Source organism: Monocercomonoides exilis (assembly GCF_001643675.1).
Source record: "Monocercomonoides exilis strain PA203 chromosome Unknown scaffold44-821271, whole genome shotgun sequence".
Taxonomy (NCBI): domain Eukaryota; phylum Preaxostyla; order Oxymonadida; family Polymastigidae; genus Monocercomonoides; species Monocercomonoides exilis.
In genome coordinates this window covers 43,132-68,331 of record NW_027150589.1, presented here as the reverse complement: position 1 = coordinate 68,331, position 25,200 = coordinate 43,132, and the positions used below count along the sequence as shown (strand labels likewise).

General features: G+C 44.7%; 1 protein-coding gene across 1 annotated transcript in view; it reads right to left on the bottom strand.

The window, feature by feature from the left end:
• MONOS_3130 (dynein haevy chain, unidentified) overlaps positions 1–25,200 on the bottom strand; it is a gene marked incomplete at both ends in the record, with an annotated part of 32,424 nt that overhangs the window by 4,844 nt on the left and 2,380 nt on the right. Inside the window, 2 exons of the mRNA XM_067873108.1 lie at positions 104–10,836; positions 10,906–25,145. Of these exons, the coding sequence (XP_067721861.1) occupies positions 104–10,836; positions 10,906–25,145 (24,973 nt within the window). The remainder of the gene's footprint in view (positions 1–103; positions 10,837–10,905; positions 25,146–25,200) is intronic.

Here is a 25,200-nt window from a genome sequence, read left to right as displayed (position 1 = left end):
GAGAAAAGAAATGCGTTATTATTCGTCTCAGGCTGACCGTCTGAATCATCGTCGATGGGCTCATATTCATAAGTCGATGGTTTGCATAAAACGTTTCACAAACAAGCTGAGAAAGCGGATTCAAGATATCGACTTCCTTTTCGATTTGCTTCATTCTGCGAATTAATGAATTCATCTTTGCCACAAAGCCAGATGTCTTTGCTGTGAAATCCATGCAAACATTAAAGAAATGCACACTGGGAACTGCCCGTAACTGAAGAAGAGTGCTAATAAAGCCACTGTGCTCTTTTTCCAAATGCAGCATCAGATTGTCGCAAGCCTGAAAATGAAGAATGAGGCGTCTGTGCATTTCAGGCAGTATCAAAGGAGTCAACAAAGTGTTTGTCACTTGCTTGCTAAATGCATTGTGGAATAGAGGAAACGGCGCCCAGTTGAAAAGCAAGCAATTTTGATACAAATATGTGTTGTACAATGAGGATGTGCTGTGAGGAAGCAATCCGCATTCATCCTTCACAAATATAAACACACGGAATCCAGGATGAACATCGTATTCCTTTCCAGCAAATATTATTGATTGTGTGGGATTTTCTATCGAAGCTTTTGCCAAAATGTCCAAAAAGCCAAAGATGTTTGAGCATCTTGTGGTACTCAGATGGAATATAATATCGTAATATTCAACAAGAAGAGGATATCCATTAACCATTGCTTCCAATGAGTCCTGAACAAAGCTTGCCCTGATCACATTTGTCAACACAACCGGAGAGAAAGGTCTATATTTGTTACTGATATAGTTCATTGCAACAGATAGAGGGTCGACAAATATGACTGGAACATTTGACTGAACAGAAGATGCTGCAGAAGCGCACATGAAAGACTGCTCATCTGGCGACAGTCCTGCCATCAGCTGCGATGTCAGCAAAGATGGGCCATGAAGAGTTGCCCAAATGGGACGGAAAATGGGACGAATCAACGAAACATAATGCATCACAATAGGAGACATGATTGCCATCCTGCCAGAACTGCTCACATCCAATCCTCCATACAAAATATCGTCATTTGCTGATTTTTTCATTGCATCACGCAGAGCTTTTTGGATTTTTAGCATTGCAGAAGATTTGCCTGTTGGCAGAAGTGAAGTTGTTGTTGATGCAGTCGATGATGAAGACGATTCTATTGAGCTCGATGTTGTACTAATGTTACTTGAACTTTCTGTGGACTCTTCTTCATTCTCCGAAGATACATCAAATGATGAGTTTGAAAATTCGTCTCTTTCGTCTTTTTCTTCATCTTCATCTTCTGACCCATTGCTTCTGTTTTCCCTTCTTCTCCTTTTTGCTGATTTTTTCTTTTCTCTTCTCATTTGTATTCTTAGTGCCTTCCTCCTCTTCTTTCTCCTCATTTCTTCTTCTTCGCTAATTGAATCTGCAAACAAAGAAACAGTTCCAGCATAAGGAATCTTAGCCACGTTCAAAAGCACTTGAAACTGCCTCAACACGCTTTCCCAGTTATCAATATGCACAAACCCAAAGAACGACACAAAAGCCGCAGCTAAAATGCAATCTCCCCTGCACGTCTTTATACTCCTTTCCACATCCAGCAGGTTCTCCCTCCATTCTGTTATCATTTGCATTATCCGCTTGCTTTCTGCAAGCATCATCGCGCTTTGTGAAGAATTCTGTGCAGAGAAAGAGAATTTCCCTTTTCCATCGTCTCCAGTCATCTCATTCAGTCCAATTCCAGTTAATCTGTTAATCGTCATCATGTTCATATGGAACTTGCTCTTCACTTTCTCCAAATCGCGCAAACGTAATTTGAGTTCTTTGTGCTCTTCTTTGAATTTGTGAAGGTTGCTGCAGAGAAGCTGGTACTTCGGCTTTGTTGTTTTGTTCAGTTCGTGATATGCCAGCAGCGCATCAATAAAATGGAATATCCCAACAAGTTCTCCACACACTCTTTCAATCGACCGCAGATTGTATCGCTTGTTCTGAATATACGGTTGCATCAGCTCAACCTGCTCGTCTGTGAGCGTATCAGGTGGATATTCAATGAGCTGCTTAATAAACTTCATGTCCTGAAACAAGCGCAGTGAGTGTTTGTAGCTATCGGAAATAGCACCGTCAGAGAGTTCGATTGTAACTGGATTCAACTTCCTTCTCAGAACAATCAGCACAACATCAAACACTCGCTTCAGAAAGATTGGTGGATTGTTCAGCTTCCTTAGCCACGCCAGGTGAGAAGGCTGAACACGATGCAGCGACTCAGAAGCATGTTGCAGGCGAGGCAGAGACTCAATCAGCTCTGCCTCCACGACAATCCTGTCATCTTCCACTTTTTCGAGCATGCTGGAAAGCAGCATGTCCTGCTCCCACACCCGCCGTGTAGAGGAAACCACGTTGCACAGAATCTCCCGCGTCTCACTCACAAGCGACGGCATCACAGAAGAAAGACCGCTTTTCACTGCGAGCAGTTCTCTCACATGCGCCTGTTTGCCCATCACATTCACGTGTATTTCTGTAAGTTTCGCAATTTGATTCTGAAGAGACTTATAAAGCTGCTTAAGTGCTTTTGAGCGCTGCTCAAACAGATCGGTTGAAAGGTTGACGAACTGAATGAAGAACGAAGGTGTGATAACTGCTCCAACAAAAGTGGCTGCTGACACTTTTTTGTCTCTTCTGTTGTAGTATTGATGGTTCAGTCGGATGATGCTGTAAATTCCTGCCAGAACAGCATATAGCCGCTCTTGATCGGCAAATTTCAGCATTCTGACAATTCTCAAAGGCCTGGGCAACTTCAGTCGATAAGTGTTGTTTTCAAAGTTCGAAGGAATAAACTGCACAATATTGTTTGGATTGTCTGTTGAAGATTTCGCCCACATCTGCACCCACTTTTCTCCTCTCTTAATGAGAACTCCGTATTTTTCAACATTTCTGGCTCTTTGGTGAGTTATCTGAATCGTCGTTCCGGTTTCTTCGTTCTCATTTTCAGACCCTTTCAGTGAGCTATTCAATTCATCTTGATTTTGCTCGTCTTGGCTCTCTTTCTTTTCACCACCAATTGCTGCTTCCATTTCCTTCTCTGACTGAGTGTTGAAGTTCATTGGTGATGTTGGAGTGAACGGTGACAAAGGAGTCATTGGTGTGACAGGGGTGAAAGGAGTGAGTGGATATGTGGACGACAGCTGAAGTGACATTCCTGCTTCGTTGTTCCCAAATAGATGTGACTGCTGTAAACGAGGCGTGCTAGATTCGCCTTGAGGAACGAGCTGAATGGTCGAAGAGGACAACAACGATGAGACAGGAATGTCAATTGAAATGGCCTTTCTTGGGGTGTAAGATGGCGTTCCGTTTGCTTTTTTCCCTTCATCTTGTTTTGAATGTGGAGGAGATAATTCTACAAGATGTGATGATGATGCAACTATACTCTGTGAAAGATGGCTTGGGACATTCGTCGATCCAACAGATGAAGTTCTCCTGTGTGAAGAAGATGAATGCTCGTTTCCAGACGAAGATGATGGTGAAAGATCCTTTGACTGACTGCTCGAAATGGAAGAAGATCGCTTCAAGGATTCATTTGAAAGATTTTTAGATGATTGCTTCTTTATACCAGAAGGAGCTTCAACGTTCTTTTCAGCGTTTTTATTGATCTGTTCTTTGGAATCATTCCGTTTGCGAACAATCTTCAAAGGCATCGAATTAGGAACTTTTTGTTCTTTTGCTGCATCTTTATTGAGAGGAGGCAGCCTTTCTCCATCAGCGTGCGCAGTTGGAAGAGCAGAGGACTCTACAGCTGGAGATGCATACGACGGAAGCTTTGGTGTGAAAGGCGCAGAACTGATCGGAGAGAGCGGAGAGATTGATGAAAGATCCAGCTGAGACGGACGAAGCTTCTGAGTGGCAGACAGCTGACGCTTCACTTTCATCAGAAGAGCAGTCGAATCAACTAATTCTTGCTTTCCAGTGCCTGTTGAAGCTGAAGAATCTCTTTTCTTAAGCAAAAGAGAAGAAGAGGCTCTGTTTAACGTTTCAGTCTGTGATTTATCTGAACCAGATGAAGAAGCAGAGCGTTTCTGAGTTGATTGCTTGTCAACACTTTGAAAGCGCCTTGAAGAAGCTGTTAATTTATTCCTGCTTTGAGTGCCATTCGACAAGTTACTTTGAGACCTTCTTCCGCGCAACGCACTCCTCGAAGGAGCAGAAGATAGCCTACCAACTGAATTGACAGTGTGAAAGACAGAAGAGCCAGAGTAATCTGGCGACAATGGAGGCGAGCCTGACTGATTGGGCGTGTGGGAAGTGGAGTTATAAAAATCAGAAATCAAAGAAGCAGACGAAGGAAATGCAGACGAAGAATCGATGATGATGATCTTTCTTGGCAAAAGCCTTGCGGGAAACGGAACTGTTCGCACAAGCGGACGAGGCGGCTGTGTTGGTGCAGACACTTTGCGGCTCTCATTTCTGGCTGAATGCTTCTGGTTGGGGTCACTCACACCATCTGAGCTGCTCATGGGTGATCCACTTGAATGGCTGTTGTACTTACGACGCTTTCGAAAGCGAACAGAAGGATAACGTGTGCTGGACAAGACGATGGAAGAGGATGGGCGAAGAGTGCGAGAATTTGCGCTTGGAGAAGAAAAAGAAGAAGTCGATGATGATGAAGACAAAGAAGATGGGAGCGGAGATTGAGATGATTCCTTTCTTAATGAAGAAGTACTCATTGTATGTTGCGATTGAGGTCCCAGTGCCGATGTGGAAGGAGAAGGAGACATCTGATTGTGCTCGCTTCGCTGCTGTGCTTTGCGAGGAATAGAAGCAAACATTGGATGAGTCGCATTGTGTCCTGTGACTCTCTGCAAAAGACGGGTTTGTGCAGATGCAATCTCCGCTGCTGCCAGCTGCTGTGCGATTTCGTCGTCGTCAATCTCTTCTTCTGCCACTGAAACTTCAATATTTTGATTCGCAAAGGCGTATGGACGATACTCAGCAGGGTCCACATTCTGCTGCGAAGAGGCAGAGTTCAGCAGAGTCATTGCTGCAAACACGAGCTGCTGCTCTGAGTCTTTCAGAGACTGAAGATCCATCCGCTGCAAAGGCGTGTCAATCAGAAGCTCCTTCGCAGTATCAATGAAAAAGCTCTCATCGAGTGGCTCAACGTTCTCAAACACAAACAATTCATGTATCCAATCGAAAGAGGTGAGGCCTGGAAAAGAAACACAGCTGTGTGAAAGATCAGGCGGAATGAATTTTGGCGCTTGTTTCAAAATTGTTGATCCATCAATCGGCATTGAAGCATGTCGCTGTTGACGATAATCCATAGTGGAAGTGCTATTTGAATACGATTGCGCATTGCCATTGTTGAACGATGAGGCACGTTGAGCTGATAATCTCGATTGATAAGCATTAACTCCATCAAAAAGTGCTGATTCCTGTGACAAGTAATTAAGTGCGCGCCCTCTTGCTCCTGTGGCTTGTCCGCTCGCCATGTTTGTTGCGCGTGTTCTTTGAGATAATGCTGAAGCCGAATAAGAAGACGATGAAGGAAACAAAGGTGAAGGCACAGAACGAGCTTGACCATCGGAACTAACTTTTAATTCCTGTGTTGATGATACAACAGAAGAAGAAAGATCAGGAAAGATGTATGGAATAATTGACTGTATTGAAGACAGCTGCGATGGATACAACGGAAACATTTCTTTGATCTTACGCTGCTTTCGCTTCTCATCCTCTTTTCCATCAACATTAACCTCTCCAACAAACTGCTGCTGATAATTCAATGGCAATCTCTGAAAACTCGAATTATTCCTTTGCTGCGCAGAAAATGCGGATTCAGCAGGAAATCGAAGAGAGCGACGTCCGGCAATGAAAGGCGAAGCAGCTTTCGACAATGTGTGTGAGCGATGCCTGCGAGACTGCTGAGCTGCCAGATACAGCTCCAGATGATTCAAAAGCCTTCTCTTCTTTGCAGACGCGTTGTCTATCTGCTTCACAACTCTACGAGAGACTTCAAATGATTCAGAGCTTGTTGTTGCGTAATTGTCATTCGTGTGCTCAGCAACAATCAAAAAGCGGATGTTATCTTTAACCTGATCGAGAATCCATTGTGCACTGTATGAGTGCGTCAGCTTTTGCTGTCTTGCTTCCAAAAGAATCGATTCGATCTCCTTTTCACTGAAAAGAAGGAAAACAGACGCATTTGAATGAATCACAGTCAGAATAACTTGGCTTATTGAAGCTGGAGTCAATACATCCTCCTGGTACAGATGCTTTGCAGAGATAAAAGGTGTTGAGTGCAGCCCCATTGTGTCTTCTAATATTGTTGGAGAATGTCCTTTTGCTTCTTTGTAGTGCACAGCATTCAAATTGGCTTCGAATGCTTTTGACTCCAACGCAGAAGGACCCACAGCATGTTCGTATTTACTCGTGTAAAAGGAAAAAAAGTCGTTGAGCTCAACAATACTGGTTAGATGCTGCAGGAATAAAGAAACCATCACTTTCTTCCCAAGTGTGGCAAACACAATTGCGGCTCGAATCACATTCAACACAGAAACTGGAGATAAGCCAACCTGCAGATGAAGATGCTCCATTCCATTTGATTCAGCGATGTTGTTAATAACAGGCAGTGAAAGCAAGTGAGGGGCGCTAATGATGCACAAATGAGATTTTTCTATCTTTTTTGAAATTTCCATAAGTTTGGCAGCAAGATATGTCGTACAAGATGGAGGGTACATGGACATATTCTTCAAGACGGTATTGTTAATGATGATGCGCCTTGCTTTCTTCAGTCCTTGCTCATCCTTTTCATTGTTCATCTGCCTTATCAGCTCAAAGTCAAGGAGATTATACATTTTTTCTGGATGCTTCAGAGGAAGGTTGTTTATTATTCGAACCAATCTCTTTGTATCGATTGGCTTGCCTTCATAAAGAGCAGACGAGATGAACGAGATGATAATCTCTAGCGAAAGAATCTCTCTTTGCGAAAGCCTGTCTGAAAAGACTGTTTTCACTGCACGTGCCCAAGTGATCGACGCAGAAAGCGTGTTCTGCAAAAAGGACGGGTCTTTGCACACCCAGCGGCAGAAAAGTGCAATGACCATCAAAGGCTGCTGGAATGTCAGAGGAAACACCCGGAAAATGGGGAAGATTATATCCAATTGCTGTCTCAGAGGTTGTGCATGCAGAGTTCGTGTCGGAATGAATGTCAGCAGCTGATAAACAAAATGAGTTGCAGATGGAATGCGATCTAACAGTTCAGAGACAGGTTTCGATGGGAACGAATGAGAAGCTTCTTCACCCAATAAGTGTTCCTCAGCACTGTTCTGATCATCTTCTTGATAATCCTTTGATTCAGCCAACGAATCGCCCTGCTTTTCATTGCTTGATTTGGTACTGATTTGAGAATCTCTATGTGCAATTTGCTTTTTGAAATTCTCACTTTCGCTTAACCTGTAATTCTTCCTGCTTTCTTTTGTGAGATGCAAAGAAGTGCGCGTCTTCACTTTTGGCATTTCGTCGTGCAAACAGCTGTTCTTCATGTACTGAGGAATGCCTTCAAGAATATGGTTGCACATAATTAAATACTGCTCATCCACAGTTTGATCTCTGATGGCCAATCGAGCAAAATGGCGAGAAATGCGTGGTGGTATCCAAGTTGTAAAGGCTTCATTTAAAAGAACAAGAAACTTTACGTTTAACAGTTCAACGAAGCGAGGCGAGGAGTCAGAGCTGATTCCCTGCTTTGTCTCAATTGTTGTTCGAATGAGCTCGAGGCATCCTGGCTGGACAGGTGGAAGCAGGTCAAAGCAGATCATCGGTATAACTTGATGAGGAAGTTCATTTGCTGGCTGTGCTGGGAGTGACTCACCACTTCCCTTTGATTCTTGGGGATTGCTTTCTGATTTTACTGATTGGTTGTTCTTCGGCAATACAGATTGCGATTGAAATTGTGGAGCGAGTGTTGCTTGAGAGCTGTTTGCACGGATCTGACTTGCCTTAAGATTATTTTGAGGCGAAGATTGCTGCAGCTTCTGAAGTTCTGAATAGCTATTGTTGCGCGAGCGAAGTCCAGAAAGTGTGGAATGCACTGTCTCTGAAAGAGAGCCATATCTCCTTGCGCTGCTCCACATCATTGATTGATCGTTAGAATTGTCATAAAACGCAGATGAAGCAGCGTTGTTAAATGAACGTGTCATTGGCCTCAACTGCAATTTGATGTTAGAGTTCAAAATCGACTGCTGAGCGTGGCAGATCTTGCGAGCTTGATTAATTACGTTCCATAGCTGCGAAGGCTGTGTGTCGGATGAAATAGAAACATTCATCGTCAGTCTGTGATCTCGCAGAGAGTTGACAAGCGGCATGGACGAAAGGGGAACAGAAGGTATTCTGTCAACAACTGTTTTGATGCTAAAGAAATCGCCGTATGACAATATCACTCCGCGGTTGGCATAAATATACAAAGCAAGCACATGGAAAATGGGTGCATGATGAGCAAATGTTGCTGTTATGTTGTTTATATTCGAAGGTTTCTTGAAAAGACGGCCTGCTTTCACATCACCTAACTCGAAAGAATCGCGAGTAGAAGAATGAGGAAGAACATTTTGCGTTGTAAATTCAGATGTGGCGTATGAGTATGATCCTGATAAGTCTATGCGCACATTGAAAATTTCGTTTCTTTCTGGTTTTGATGTGTCAAAGTGAAAAACTCTCTTTGGCTCGTCTATGTTTGCATTTCCTTGAGGCTCTTGTTGCTTTGAGCTATCTTCAGATGAAGACTCACTGCTTGAGGCAAAGAATGAAGGGCTTGCTCCCAATTGTTTCATATTCATTGCAAGAGATGCAGCTGTAGTCAAATCAGCACTGCCAATCGATCGAGAATTTAATGAGTCTTGTGCGCTTAATTCTGAACTCAGAGGCAAAGACGATGAACGAACAGACAATGGATTGATTTGCTCTGTTTCTGTTTTGCGAAGCACATTAAAGAGATCGTTTGACGTGCTCCGAAATGAAAGTGGATTGTTAAGCACATAACTGACGCAATGCTCCCATTCTCCAGTTGACAGATTCACAAAGAAATGGAACAGCGTGTCTTTCATCATTCTCTTCTCGTTCTGCCCAGTTATTTCACACATGCTCTTCATGTCCTGTTGAGATAGTGCATTTCTTTCATTTGGCGTGGTCATCGCATTCAAAGTCGGAGATTGTGGATAGCAATCACACAAAGAGCACAGAAACACAGAAAAACTGCTGATGAAATTGTTATCTCCAACAAACGGGCCACCAAATCCCCACAACACGGCATAAAGCCCAATTCTGTGTGTTACTGTTCTCATGCTTTCAGAGAATAGCTGCTTGTCCTCAAAATCTAATTGTGACTGATCATTCAAAGAGGAATAACTCGATGAATGCAATGCTGAAGCCGATAAAGAAGATGACGATGAAGTAGAAGCTGACTGATTTGAAGTTCCAGAAGTCTGATGTTTTGATACCCCTGCTTTTGCTGCAATGAGAAGTTGACCTCCAACAGCTTGTTTGACCTTTTTCTTTGATCTGTGTTTCTTCTGTTTCTTGTAGCCGGCAACTTCTTTAATTCCAACAAACAGAGATGAAAGAAGAAAGTCCAGCTGCGCCTGAAATAGAGCGAGTACGTTGTCTGTTATTGCCATTAGAACTTGATCGTAATGCAGCTCGTCTCTGTCAAAGCATTCCAGCAGTATCTGTGCAGGTGACTTGTACATTGGCGATCCATCAGTGCCTCTCGCACAGTTGGCTTCGGATTCTGGCTTCATTCCATTTTCGTATTCTTCAAATGCAATGTGTGACTCGTGTGTCCAATGCTGTCCTGGAATGAACACTTTAGACCTTCCTTTTCCTCCTGTCAAAACGTGATCTTTTGTCTGGAAAGTGTTAAAATATCTTCGCATCCACTGCCCACACTCCAACATCAGAGAAGCAATAAACCCAGATGATTCAGTTGTTAGACGATACAACTGGTCAATCAACTCCGAGTACTTTCTTCCTTCTGTTGAAGGAGCCGCCTTCATTGCAAGCTGCGTTGTAATAACTTTGTAAATATGTTGAAACAGCCCCACACCAAACTGATGAAATGGCCCGAGCTCAATGATATTCAACGCTGGACGAGTGAAAGAAAGCAAAGAAGGTGGAACTCTCAGTGTTTGTATGCGCTGCAGTGCTGATGGAGGGAAGTTGTCCAAAGAGTCTGTTTCAATGATAATTCGCACATTTGGTGGAATCTTGATTTTCTTCATGTTCGACAGAACAAACCCAGTTCTGTCCATTTCTGAAGCCTCTAAAACTTGCAGCAGCTCTTCGAGTGACATCGTCGAAAGCTGAAGACTCATTTCGTCTGGTTGCAACGACAGTGGAGAAATGGAGTTGAGCAGCTCTTCCAGTCTCTGCACACCGTAACTCGTAGTCAGGTCGACATTTCCCCCAGTGGCATCATCCATCTCGCTGCTTGATCTTTTCCACGGCTCTCCCAAAAGAATGCCCCGAAGGTACTTTTGCTTCAGGATCAGAGGCGGAGGAGGCTCGCAGCCAAGTATTTTTGAGTAGATCTGATTCAATGAAGACTCCACTTTCAGGTCAGTCAATGACTCGTGCTCTTTCAAAAGAAATTCACTCATAATTGCAGATTGGATTCTGTTGCTTCGTGTGAAAAGCGGATCGTATTGAATTATCCATTGCAACTGAGGTGGCACAGACTTAAAGTTCTTTTTCATGTCATTCCGTGTCATAGGTGTTGTCTGATAGGAATGAGCAATGTCTGCCAGAAGAGACGTGGTGTGGTTTGAGCTTGCCGTAACATCAAACACCAAAAAGACTTCTTCAGAAAAATGAGAAAGATTATTTGCATTCTGTTTGCGCTCTTTTATTGCGCTGCTGTTCATCAAACGTTGAGCGTTCTTTGCCCCAGGACGATTTTGAACGCTCTTATGCTTATGTCTTCTGACAGGTGGTGCAGGCTTAGTAAATGTTGGTCCTTCTGGATCGATTGCCTCCTGAGGAGATTCGTAGGACATCTGCTTTTGCTGTCCGTCAACAGAGTATGTGAGAGAAGAAGAGTTCTTCACCTCGCTCTGCAAGTCGAATGACCCACGAGCCATCGAATGAGGAGTCTTCCATTCGTATTTAAAAGCATTTGAATCAAACGAGTGCCAGTTGTCTGCGCTGTCGCCCATTCCTGCCGTTGTGACGGTCATCGGAGAAGTTGCCCTTCTCTGCGATTCTGCTTCTGACATTCCTCTGGTGTTGTATGAAGCAGAACTTTGAGGAGATCCAACTGGAATTTGATCAAAACGTTGAGCTTGCACTCTGTTTGTCAGTCTTATTCCATTCATTTCAATATTGTTTTCTTCAATTTCATAGTTAAATGTGGAGTTTTGATATTTGCTAGGTGAATTTAAATGACTTAACGATTTTATCTGATTATTCTTTTGTCCATAATAATGAGTGAATTCTCCATTTCCATCTGATCTCATTGATCCATTTAAAGGACGAAGCATCTTCTTTTGTATCGACTGGAAGTATTTCAGTCTTGCAGCATGCGACGCTTCAACTTGTGCGAGTGCCGTTGACACTAGGCCTGAATGGTAAACTGCCGCTTCCTTCTTTTTATCTCCTGAGATAGAATCTTGGTTGCTCTGAACAACTGTCGAATCAAATCCACCAAACAGCTGCTTCGATGTCAGAGTTGCAGGGTTGACGCGGATGATCCTTGTTGGAATTCCCGAAAGTGTCTGTGCTCGTGCCAAAGTCGAAATCACGAGCGATTTTCCAGCACCAGGCGGTCCAACAACAGCCACAGGCCCAAGCGAAGGGATGGAGCCAGCACGCAAAGGAGCGGTGTGGAGAGGGTTGTGGATGATTCTGTACAGCTGAACAACTTTTGACACAAGCGATAAAAGGGAGTTGCACAGCTGAGGCTCGCCTTTCCCAAACACATCCAGAAACTTTTCGGCTGAAACGTCTGTCAATTTCTGCGGATAAAAAGGAGACTTGCTGAAAAATGTGTTGTATGGATCCTGATCGAATTGAGACACATGTCTGATCGAAGGCAACGGCTTGTTCTCCACAGCACTGCTTGCATTTCCTTGTTGACTCCCTTCAATCGAATCGGTTTTGCCTTCTTCAGAAGAAAGCGCGCTTTTCATTTCCATTTGTGATTTATTCTTCATCTCAGTAGCCTCATCTTTGATTGCTGATGTTTTCATCTCTTTTTCTTCAGTATCATTTAATGGATCGTTAGATGAGCGTTTGAAAAACTTAGGCACTGCATTTCCAGCACCAATTAATTCAAAGTTATATGCTCTCTTTTGGCTTTCTTTTCCCCATCGAGAAGTGAAGTTATGCGGGTCACTACTTGAACTGCCACTGCTAAGTGAATTGTTCGAATATTGGCTGTAGGCATCTCCAGAAAATGTCGAATAATCCAAATGCTCCAGACGTGAATCAGCTCGCGAGCGGGTTTCAGACATCAAAGAGGCGTTATTATTTGCATTATTGAACCGCATTTGCCCATTAAAGTTCTCTCCATCGCTTCTCATTCCTTCATTCCCCATCGCCCCAGGATCAGTTTCGTTCATTCCTTCAGTTGCAGCTAGCATTCCTTGGCCATTCATTTTCGTGTTCCGGAGTGCTGCATGAAGCGCTGTGCTGTGGCCAAGCTGAACATAACGAAATCTTGTGTATCTTGGCGTGTCAAGCGGAAGCCTGCAATCAACGAATGTTTGTCTGTTTGCCAAAGTACCTTCCTGATTGTAAATGATCCTCTCTCTTCCATAAATGTCATTTCTTTCTTCGTGAAACATTTCGTTGTCTTCACTTCCTTCACCATAAATGCTCGTGCCCTCTTCTTCGTCAGCACTAAATATTCCATCTTCTTCGATGCTGCTAATTTCTTCGCTTCCGTCCTCTTCCTTGTTTTCAGATGGATTGCTTGTAAGTGATAGCAAATCTCGCTGTTTCAATGCTGAGATGATAGCAGGAGCATGTGGTGACACAACAATCAACGACATCGACAGACGAAAAGCCGAAGATGCAAGAGATTTTGTGAAGAATGTGTCGATTCTGCCCAAATCCAGATCTTGGATTTGACTTAAGATGGACTTGTCTTCACTCCTGTCAGTTGATGAAAAGGAGCGAGCAATTAGTTTATTCGGAATCAGAAACGAAGCCACTTCAGGAAACACATTTTGTACGATCGAGTTGAAGATCGGCTCGTCTGTTTCCTGCAGTGAAAATCGTGTAACGTGAGTCATGTAAGCAGCAACTGTTAAACACTCCACCAAAAATTGAAGTCGCTCGTGTCTCAAAGCATTGTTCAGATGGACCTGTGAAGATCTTCTCAATGCTGTGTGCAGCACATCAAGTATCATTGCAACATCAGAATCCAAAGTTGGTGGAGCTGACGGAGAAGGAAACAATACTTGCGAAGAATCATCGATTGAATCAATAGGAACAAACGGTGAATCAGAACTGGTCAATTCATTTGAAGGCAAAGAAGAAGGAGAAAGAATATTGCCATTTGTCGGATTTTGCTGCGAATAAGCTGGTGAAGCTGCAGTTTCAGACATTACTAAAGAAGATGGGGTATTCGAAGAAGAAGGAGAAGAAGATGAATACGACGCAGGTGCCAAAGATTGTTCATTCAAGTTCTGAAGAGCTGATGAACGTGCTGTCTGCTCATTAAACACTATCAATGAATCTCTATCTGAGTCAACGTATGAAAAAACTGGATGCGACGACAAATCCTTCGGAGAACCATTCTGAAGCAAAGGTTCAATGAACTGCCTCACAACTGTGTTCAACATTGCACCGCTGATCTTCCCCAGTGCAGAAAGTGTGCATCGCATGTGGTCAGTGCTCAGTCTTGTTGCCTTCGCCAATGAGTCACAGAAGAACATGGCACGCCGAGAAAGATGTGTTGCATACGAAAAGCCGCTGAGCAGCAGATGAGAGTACAGTTCAAATGCAGGATCAGCTGTGATAAGATGGATGTTCCTGAAGCGAGCACGTATCACTGGTGGCAGGACCACATCGTTTGCGTTGATAAACCCGCAGCAGAAGAAGTGGAATCCAGCTTTTATAGGAGTGATGATATCGTTCGTTATGTGTGTTCTTGCTTGTCCCTCAACAACAGCTACAACTGCATTGTTTATCAGAGAAGCAAGATATTCCTGTGTTGAAATGTTCAGTCTGAAAAACCCTCGCATCACACCCCAAACTCCACCTCCAACAACTCCCCTGATGAACCTCAGGATAGTTTTCACCGGATGTGTTTCCGGTGAAAAATCAACACAAAACATGATCTTTCCGCACAGGCAGCACATTTGGTTGAGATGGTCTTTGATTGACTGCCCGGAGTCTGCCATAAGTACAGTACACACTGAATTAGGGTACTTCACTTCGCCCAGTGCTGCATTGAAGATGGAGTTGCTGGAAGATGCTGAAGAGCCCATTGAAGATGAAGATGAGCTTGAATAAGGAGATGATGGAGTGGAAGGCAAGGGAATGGCAGCTTGTTGATATGCAGATCCTCCTAAACTGGGAACCGATGGCAAGAGTCCAGAGTTAATAGCATCAGTCGCATATGAATCAGAGGTAAGTGTATCAGAACGGAGATCGCTTCGCTCGCTAGATGAATTGGCAGACGGATAAAGCGAAGCTAAATTTGATGCAAATGTCGATCTGAATTCTGCCGTGCGCAGGAAGAAAATCGACTCATCTTCGACCTCATTTTGGAACTTGTTGAATGCTGGTGTTGCCGGAATGATGCCATACCACATGTCAATCTCTGCAGTTGTGTGACCCAAATAATCACATCCATACGGAATGGCGTGGTTGCCTATGTGGAGAGATATGTCTGGCATCAGAGGAGATGCTGAGGGTGGATGAGGAACACACTCAGCTGGATTGCGCAAGAATGGTAAAAGTGGGTTTGGCTCACCATTCTCACCAGGTGCTCCGTCTTCGAGCTCCAAAAGATGTGGATACACCATCTGAACAAGCTCAATGGTGTATGGCGTGGTCTGGATGATGTAGTGAGGAACACAGTTGATCAGCAATCCCAGCACAGTGTAGTCTTTCATTGCAATCAGCAGCAGATCGAGTGTAGAAAGAGAGAAAAGAGAGCTGGCAAGCATTGATTCTCCTTTGATGCGGTCAAGTGCACAGAGATTGCTGGCCAGAAACGAGCGGATGGCTGTGATATCTTCATACAGCTCTCTGCGGAGCATCCGAATATTTGTCGAAATAGAAATTCGTGTTCGTTCCAGCTCTGGTGATATTGAAAAGGCTGAAGATAGCTGCTTTAAGGACTGTCTGGATGGTTCTGTTGAAAGAGACGGACTCGACGGAATTGGCATTTCTGAAGCAGCAGAATATTTGGTATCTGGATAGTTGCCAGATGCCTTCACAAAAGTTGTATCCAAAGTCTTCAGATGTTCATCAGACTTGTCCACTTCTTGAATGAAATCTGCAATTTCAACCAGTGCCTGGAATATGAGGCTGAACAGCAGAGAAGAAAAAGCAAAGAAACACGACTGTGCGATGGTTGATCGCACAAACGCCGCGACTCTCGGAAACCGCTCGTAATACACTCGAAAAGCTGTGCGGTCACAGACAGCCAAAATGGCATCAATCAAGTTTCCTTCACCCACACGCACAAGCGGAAGGAATTCATGCTTTGATGACTTTGACTGTTGCTGAGAAGAAGAAGGCGATGATGCTGAAGATGAAGATGAAGAAGATACAGAAAACGATGTGCTTTGCTCATAACTCTCGTTTGTACCAGTTTGTCGTTCAAATGGATCACCCAACAGAATTTGGTGTTCTTTATCAGATTCAATTTCTCTCTGTTTTCTTGCTTTATTCTTCTCTGACTTTCCCAGCACTTTCGTGAAAGACTCTGTCTGAATCTCGAGTTGGCTCAGGCGCTGCTTCTCTTTCTGGGCGAGAAGCTTCCTTCGAACAGGATTTGTCACTTTCTTTGTGTAGAACATGCGATAGAGCTTGACTGTTGCTTCAATCACAAGATGATTGACTGACTGGCGCATCGATGTTTCCAGCTGTGTGTAGAAGTTTGTGAGGTCGTCTCCCGGAATGAACGGGACAGAGATCAAAAATGGCAGCTCTTCCTTCAGCGGGCCAATCACATCTGTCACAAACACTGTCTGCTGCCCTCTTTCTCGTCTGTGTCTGTGCTCCATCGCAGAATATGGTGAAACTGAATCACCAAAATGATACTTCTTCCTTCTGTTGCTTCCATATTCATTGAGGTATGTTGGCTTTTCATCCCTTTCTTCTTCGTCGCTTTCATCTGATTCATATTCGCTATCATCATATTCATTGGATTGATCATAATATCCTCCTTCAGATAGATTTTCATCGGTTTCATAGGAATAGTATGAAGAATCGTTGTCTTTGCCTTCAAAAAGCAGAAGAGGGTGCATATCCAAATGCTCGTGGTAATCCTGCATCATCATTCCACTGCCCTCTTCTGCATTTCGAAGTTGCTCTTCATCTGATCTTGTGTTTTTTCTGTGCTTGTGGTTAATCCCTCCTCTCTCGTTCCTTTTCCTTCTTCTGTTCTTTCTCCTTCTCCTTCTCCTTCTTTTCCTTTCCTTCTCCTTATTGAGGAAAGTCGAGAAATCAAAGTCTTCATCGCTGCTTTGCTCAAAGTTGTCATCAATGTCTGTTTCACCTGATGCTGCTGCTGCTGCTGTTGGACCCCCAACATTTCCCGACATGTCAGAAAGCACTTTGGATGATTGAGTCCAAAATGACTGCGGAGTCGCCGTTCTTGCAACCCCTGCATCGCGTGCTGTGATAGTAGATAGATCGACTGTGTCCATTTCACTGGTCAAATCAGGTGTTGGCATTGGAGAGCGCATCGGGTAGTTTTGCATTGCTCTTCTCTTTTGCGCTGTCTGTTGGTCGATCATTCGTTCTCCGCTCTGCTGTGACTGGCCACTTTTGGAGATAGAAGAAACTGTCTGGAAATGGCTGTCTGAATCATTTTGTTTTCTAAACCGCGAAGAATCGTCTGAATGAGGCGTGGTATCTGTGACGTATCTTTGGGATCCTCTGTTCCTTGATTGAAGACCCTTGCGCGATCTCTCTGAAGCATCTCTCAATGGGAATTTGCTTCTTGTATGAGAGTTAAATGTGGCAAGTGTGTCTGTTTGTTGAATAGCTTTTCTTTGCTGGATCGACGGAGGGCAGAGCAGAAAGCGCGGCAGATGGTCAAATTCGTTCAAGTCCGGATCAGCCACAGATGTTGCATCATTGTCAGGAGCATACAGATGTGCTCCAGGAAAAGAGCCAAAAGAGTCTGAAGATGAAACAGACGAAAGAGAGATTGAGGACATGCTGCGGTCTGGCGATTGGTTGAAATTTGAAGTGTTATTCCTGTTTTCGCCATCGTTGAATAGAGAATCCATGGAGCGTGAATGAGTCAGGCCGAATGGATTCGCATGATCTGCATAAAAGTTGTCTCCATTTCTTGTTCTGTTATCGTCTGACAATTCTTGTTGACTCCTTTGATTTATTAAACCGAAACCGAATGCATTTTCTCCATCAAACGCAGAAAAAGAAGCAGATCTTTGAAGACCTTCTCCTTCTTTTCTCATCCTCTTTGAATTGCGTCTGCTCTTGTTTTTGTTGTTTTGCTCGTCGTTTCCCTTTCCTGCCCATCTTCCACGTGGAAGAGCATATGCTGTGTCGAATGTGGGTGAGTGCATATGACCTTTCATTGAATCCGATGAGGCAACACGAATAGACAGCAGATGAGGAAACAGACGCTGAAGCTCTGGAATGAGATCATCCACGTTTGTGGTGAATGACAGACCTTTGATGATTTCCTCTTCCGTCAGAAAGAACAGCCGAGGAAACGCCTCCTGCTTCTTCTGCAGATACGGATGTATCTTCTCCTTACAGGCGATAAGGTTCTCGTGCAGCTGGGGCAGCGCATTGGAGACATACTCTCCATTCGCCAGGCAGCGCGCAACAAGCGACTTGCGCTCGATGCGGACAAGCATCTTCATCCAGTCCGTTTCGCACTTCTCAAACAGCCGCGTTTCAGTTGGCAAGTCGTTCGCAACTGAAGTCGACCAGAAGAACTTGTGAAGCAGCTGGAACATGTTTTGTGTTGCGATCAGCAGCTCAATTTGCGCAGGGATGTGTTTGAGAAGCACCGTCCACTCAGAAATTAGTGATGAGAAGACAGCGCTGTTCTTGCTGGACAGAAGCTGCGACAGAACAGTCAGCGAATGGTTGGCCTCTTCCATCGCACGTATACATGATTTTTGTGTGATGATTTTGCCTTTACCCTTCGAAAACTCAAACTCGAACCTCAAACAAGACCAGCGCTTTTGAATCAGAGCTATTTCTGACTCGATTGTGTACTCGCCAATCACATCCGGCAGCATCCTGTCGATCTTCTCAGTGATTCCAGTGATGTCTGCTTTGATCAGCGTGCCCAGTGTGGGTGCCTGGTCGTTGTCCTGCAGCTGCAGAGACCCAACCATCTGCCCAATCTGCGCCCAGTGGCGGCTGCGCAGCTGTGACGGATCGATCGCAGAGAGCGCATTGAAGTGCCGCTTCACTTCATCCAACTCGTTCTCAAACACACTCGAAATCTCAAGCGGCTTCTCGTCCTTCGGCTTCATCTCCTGAACATCATGCAGGCGAATGAAGTAGATGTTCAGCTGATCAACAAGAGATGCATATGCCCCTCGTTCAAAGCGGGTGTTGGAGATTGTACTCTCCCACTGCTTGAACTCGTTGTACAAGTCAAACAAGTTGCGTGCATATTGCATTTTGTTATTTTCCGTTGTCAGCTGTGCTGATGTAGTCTGCGGCAGATTGAGAAGAGCCTCGTTTGCATTCAGCTCCTTCAGCTTTGTGAGTTTTTCATCGAGCTGCTGGCAATACTGCCCCGCTGTTTCTGCTTGTTTCAGAGGGTCGAGATCAACCCGATGGAAGGCAGGTTCAACAGTCGTCACATCGTCCATCAGCACTTTCATCCCAGACAGAAACTCTTCCTGATAGCGAATAACATGCTCAGCCAGCTGCGCTTGCTTCGACTCGAGTGAATTGCGGAATTCGTCGAAGGACGTTTTCATGTCGTTCCAAAGCGAAATCACCTCAGTCAGCAGTGCATGCGTTTTGCTTCTGTCCTTCGTGGGGTCCTTCATCAGCACAGCATAAGCATGTCTCAAGCTCTCCATCGCCAGGTCAATATCCACAGACTTCTCCTGGTGTACCACAAATGCCTCTTCCAACCTTTGGAGGTCTTCAATCGACTCGATCGATCCACTCACGCTCTGCTTCATGTTTGTGAGCTCTTCCAGCCACTCATTCAGTTTGATGTGCATTTCTGCATCGAGCCTGTCTGTGAACACGCTCAGCCACTTGTTCAGAATCTCCACAAAACGAGGAATGATCAGACCAAACGAGATACACATTGAACCGCACACTTGAATTGGCTCAAAGATAGCAAGAAGATTTGATATGAGCTGTTCGGGAATGGTTTCTCCATCACTCGAAATTGAAGAGGCAGATGAAGAATAATTGGAATAATCACCACCAATTCCAGAAGCAGATGTGCTTTGTATGACACCGTGTAATGAATCTGTGTTTATTAATCCTGAAGTATCTGAACGAAGCAAGTTTCCATTGCTCTTCCAACCTGAATATGGTGAATTGCTTGCATCATCTCTTTTTGATGCATATGGATTCAACACATTTCCAGATGAGTACAGCGATGATGCTTCAATGCCAGACTGAAACTTCTCGCTGAAATCAGTTGCCATCCAATTGCCTCTGTTTCTGTTTACAAACATTTGGAGATAATTCGAGGCAGAGTGGAGATTAGATGCGTTGCTGATAACCGAATGTATTTTTTCATCAGCCAGTCCTCTGCTCTTCAGAATGTTGAGTGGAGCAAAGAAAGCGTACGAGCAACAGAGCACTAAATATACAATCGACAGAGCTTCTCTCCAAGCCAGCAGCCTTCTGATGCAGTGCGAGATGTATTCCACTTCCACATCAAAAAACATTCTCGACAGCGTTTGTGCTGAATGAATGTTGCCCTTTTCGTGAAGATGGTTCGTGAGCGACACAGCAGATGCGAAGGGCTGGTTGCAAAACGAGCAAATGTAAGGCATTTCATCCGGTCTGAATAGCTCAGGCGATGTTTCGTCTCTTTCTTGCTCTCTGACGATTATTGAGAATGGATAAAATGGTGTCTTCAGGAACTGCAGTGTGTGTTTAGCTTCGTATCGCAGCTTGCTCAGATAGTTGCGAGCGACAGACTGTTGGATTGTCCGGGCAGATGTGAAGAAAGAAGAGCGAGAGCCTTCCTTTGCGAGTGATGCTCTTCTTCTCACAGAAGACTCTGTTCCGTGTGCAGACAAGGACACGATTGTGGAAAGGGAAGGCGACGAAGCCAGTGAAAGTGAATGAACACTCAAACTGGGTGTGATAAAAGAAGAGGAAGATGCAGCTGAAGTTGTGTGTGAACGCGCTAATGAAAGTGATTGAGTGGTTGGTGATCCAAAATAGAAAGGCTGAGAAGAGGAAAGAGAGGCAGTGCTGGAGAAAGCAGAGTTGCGGCGAGTGGAAATAATGTTGTTTGAAGTTGAGAATGGAGGAGAAGGAGAAGGGGACATTTGTGAGGCAACTGAAGAAGGGCGGAAAGCAAAGTCAGAAAGATATCTTTGATCAAAAGTGCTGCGCGGCGAGGTTGAGGTTGGCGTTGTGGACTTTGAAGAAGGAGGAGATGAATGAAACGACAATGGAGAAGTGCCGTCTTCTGCATTGATGGCAGTACCACCAGCACCACCTGCATAATCTTCTGAAAGCAATGAGAAAGAGCCATTTGCTGCTTTGTTGCGCACGAAAGAGTCAGGAACGAAGATTGTGGGCAGATCTCTTGTGTGTTTTGGAGAATGTGTGAGAAAGCTGAGCTCGTCCATCACACTTGACGGGTTGAAAGTCCACAGGAAATCAAACATGGAGAAGCGTTCTGTCAGGACAGCAGAATACTCTTTTTCTGCTGGAAGTAAACTGGCGATCTTCAGCACCTTCATAATGAGCGGATAGCTTAAAGAGAGCGTCTGCCAGATCGAGTTGTCCTTCTCTCCTTCATTCGCTGCCTGTTGAAGAGTCGCATTTCTTATCTCTTCTCTGACTGCCCTGTCGAGCTGCGGAATGCTGTTAAGATTTCTGGTTGAGTCTGAAGGAGGCAGGTGTGTGGGCATAGGCAGGATGTTCGTGGAGGATTGGTACACAGACGAAAAACGTGGGCCATTTGGATTGTTCTGATAGAAAGAAGAAGAGCCCTCGGAGAACGAAGAAGACGAATACGCATCACTGTTTGTCTTCCACTCCCTTGGATTAATATCAGAACGAGCATTTTTGCCTGTGTTGCTTTCGTCCTCTAAAATTGCCCATCCACTCGATGCCAGTTCATCTGCGCTGATTCCAAACTCCGCTGCTGTCTGCAGCTGAGTCAGGCTTATTCTCTTCCACTCAAATGTCTGGAGCTGTTGATCAGTCAATCTCGGAACTTCTCTTCCCTCAGAAAAACTTGTGCTTCGCATTCTTCCGCTGCTTCTTCTTTCTCTCCTCTCTCTTTCGTCTTCTGCTTCCCCTTCCTCAACTTCATCGCCTCCTTCTCCTTCTTCTCCTTCTCCTCCGCCCCACCCAAAACCCCCCGCAAACCGAGGCGATTCGTCCCAAATGGAAGAGTCCAAGTCGATTTCTTCATCCTCAACGACGCTGTCTTCACCTCCCAACTCTTCCACACTTAATGTGCGATAATGAGGCATCAGCTGCAATGCCGGGTTTTCAGGCCACATGTTCTCCACAAAGAACTGCGGATGCATTTCATCTGCTCCACTTTCATTGCTTTTTGTGAGGGAAGCTTCGGCATAGTGATAATCGCTTTGGAGAGGAGAATCAGCAGCAATGCGAGAAGCAAAGTTTGTTTGAGACGGGGTGGGAATAACAGCTCCTTCTTCGTCTCTGCCATTTGCTCCATTTTTGCTGAGTGCAGCGACACATACCCAGCCAGTCAGAAAGCTGCCAGCATTCCATTTGCTCAGCCTGTGCAGGTGATGAAAGAGATGCGAAACAAGCGCATTTAAAGAAGCCTGCACGTCGCTGAACGATGGCGCAAAGCGGAAGCGAGGCATGAGAAACTCCGAATACAACACAACATGTGGAGATGCATGTGAATTCGGAGGGAAAGGAAAGGGGAAAGGTGAGGGTTCAATGAAAGGCAGGTCATTCTTTTGATCGCTTGCCCACTCTTCAAACAGAGTGCGTGTGTAAAAATTGTTCTCGACAGAGAAAGAAGCTCCGAGGGCATCCAAAGACCGGAGAATTGCATGGTGCACAGAATCAATGAAGAGCTGAGCATAGACAGAAAAGAAGGATTCGAAACGCTGCTTCAGCTCAGACAGAACTTCGGGTGGGCCAAAAAAGGGTTTGACGAATGAAGAAGATGAGGAGGGTGAAAAGGATGAAGAATTAGTAGTAGCATTTGCATGCTGATTGGGAAGAGGAGTTACAAAAGATGAATGCATCTGAGAATCAGTGAATGCGTTATGAGCTGATGTGGATGGATCATTTGATTGAAAGCTGTTTCCATTCTGAACAGCAGAAGGCATCGGACGTCTTGTCTCGTTGCTTTCATAAGCAGCATCAGCATTTTCCTTTTCCTCCACAAATTGCTCAGAGTAATTAGCTGATTGAGATGCTCCGTACTGATATCTTCTTGTCTGTCCTTCAAATTCTCTCTTTGGCGATGAACTGAACGCTGTCTGTATTCTTTTTGCAGAAGCAGTCGGAATCTGTTTCATTGAGCAAGTCGACAAATAAGCTGTTGATAATCTTCTGTTTATCTTTCCCCTTGTGTGTGCAGCCAACAGCTGCAGATGCCTCTTGTTTGCGTGCGCCCTTCTCATCCTGTCTAAATAGTACATGTTCAGATCAATCACCACTTCCTGGAAGACTTCCCCCAAAAGCGACTGAGCGAGTCGCGAAAGCTGCTCCAGATGAGATATGCCCTTCGACACGTCTTTCTCTTCTGCCTCAAACATCTGCCCGACTGAACGAAGATTGCTTGGTGGGAGGGAAGAAGAAGCAGAGGAAGAGGATGAATAGGAAGAAGGTAAGTTGGCAGCAGAATGTGAGGGAGTCGCAAATGGAGATGCGAATGGAGAAGCCGATGGAGAAGAAGCATGTGCCGGTACAGAAGAAAATGAACCTCTCAACCCAAACAGCTTCGCCCTTGCCACATTCAACAGCACCCCTTCACACAGCGTGACGAGCTGGCTGACTCTTTTGAAGAGCGTCTTCAGATGCGACCCAACCACAAACAAGGGAAGAACAAACTGAGGAGTTGCAAGTGACTGCCACGAAATGCTGTGTGCAGCATCACTCAGAAGCGACTCGAGGATTCCAAAGTGATGGAAGAAGAGGGGGAGCACCCGCGGGTGTGTGGACTGGAGAAGATGTTGTCTTTCTTTCAGCACAAAATGCAGCTTGTCTGCCCAGTCATTCAAAACAAGCGCTTTCTTCACGATGTGCGGGGAGCTGTTGCCCAAATCGCGGAGAGAGAGAAAGAGAGAGGAAAAAGCGGGATTTAATCTGAAATTTTGATTGGAAGAAGATTTTTCATTGGAGTTTTCAGAGAGAAAAAGAGAAGAAAGCAGAGAAGACAGCTTTGAAGGGACGAAAAAGCCGCGTTTTGCGAGCATTTGGATCGTTTTTGAGAACTCGAAGAAGATCGGTGGGATGTTGACTGCATATTCAGAGAAGTGACGTGGTTGAACAGAAAGAAAAGAAGGAAAGGAGGAAGAGACAGAAGAAGAAGAAGAAGATGTTGATGTTGATGAAGGAGGGTGAGGGGTGTATTGATAAAGAGAAGATGTGGCTAAGGAAGAGGAAAACGAAGAAGGAGAAGGAGAATGAGAAGAAGATGATGACGATGAAGTTAATGATGACATCGCCATACGAATCTCCGATCCATTTCCTGCCGAAGAATTCGAAACAGTCAAGATTGGAGTCATTTCGAGCAGTTTGCTGAGGTTTGTGTGGACAAAAAGCATCTTTTTGAGCACGTCAGTGAGAGTGTGCGTGAGTGTGTTTTTCAAACAGACGGCAGAATCGACAAGAGGAGAAGGGGCGTGGAGGGTGTTGAAGGGGAGAAGAGAAGGAAGAGAGAGAATTTCGCTGGCGTTGCTGGCGGAGAGGAGGAAAGAGATGGAGTCGGGGAGAAGGCGGAAGGTGTGCACGCCGCAGGTGAAGAAGGGCTTGCGAGAGGAAGAGGAAGAGGAAGAAGAGGAAGAAGAGGAAGAAGAGGAAGAAGAGGAAGAAGAGGAAGAAGAGGAAGAAGAGGAAGAAGAGGAAGAAGAAGAAGAAGGGAAAGAAGGAGGGAAAGGAGAAAGAGAAGAAGGAGGAAGAGAATAAGAAGAAGAAGGAGGAGGTGTTAATGTTGATGATGATGATGATGATGATGATGATGATGATGAAGGAGATGACAAGGAGGGAAAAGAAGGAGCTGGAGTTGATTTGAAAATGGCTGAAGAGGAAAGAAGATTGGCATCTGCCTTGTTTGAAGGAGGAGTCAGCAGATATGAAGAAGAAGAAGAAGAAGAAGGGGATAAAGAAGAAGAAGAAGAAAAGGCAGAAATTGAAGAAGAAGATGATGATGATGATGAAGGAGGAGGAGAAGAAGAAGAAGAAGAAGAAGGTGATGTAACATACATTTGCAGATTTTGTTGAAATGAGGTTGGACAGTTGGAAGGCGCTGGAGAAAGAGCAATTCTGTTTGAGCGAGATGATTGAGGACGAGGACGGGATCTTTGAGAAGGTGCTGGTTCAGATGGAATGAGGGAAGAAGAGGGAGAAGGAGAAGAAGATGATGAGGAGGAGGAGGAGGAAAAAGAAGAAGAAGATGTTGATGATGGTTTGTGAGGTGTTTGTGAGGTGGGTGGTGGATGTATCTGAGGTGGATGAATGGGAAGAAGTGATTCAAATTCTCTTTTTGCCTCTTTCATTTCGATTGAGGCAAACGAAGCTGGGTCAGAAAAAGAGGAAATACAAAGTGATTGTGAAGTGCTGCTATGAGAAGGCGAAATGAGTGAATAATTCGATTTATTTGACATGTTTGAAGAAT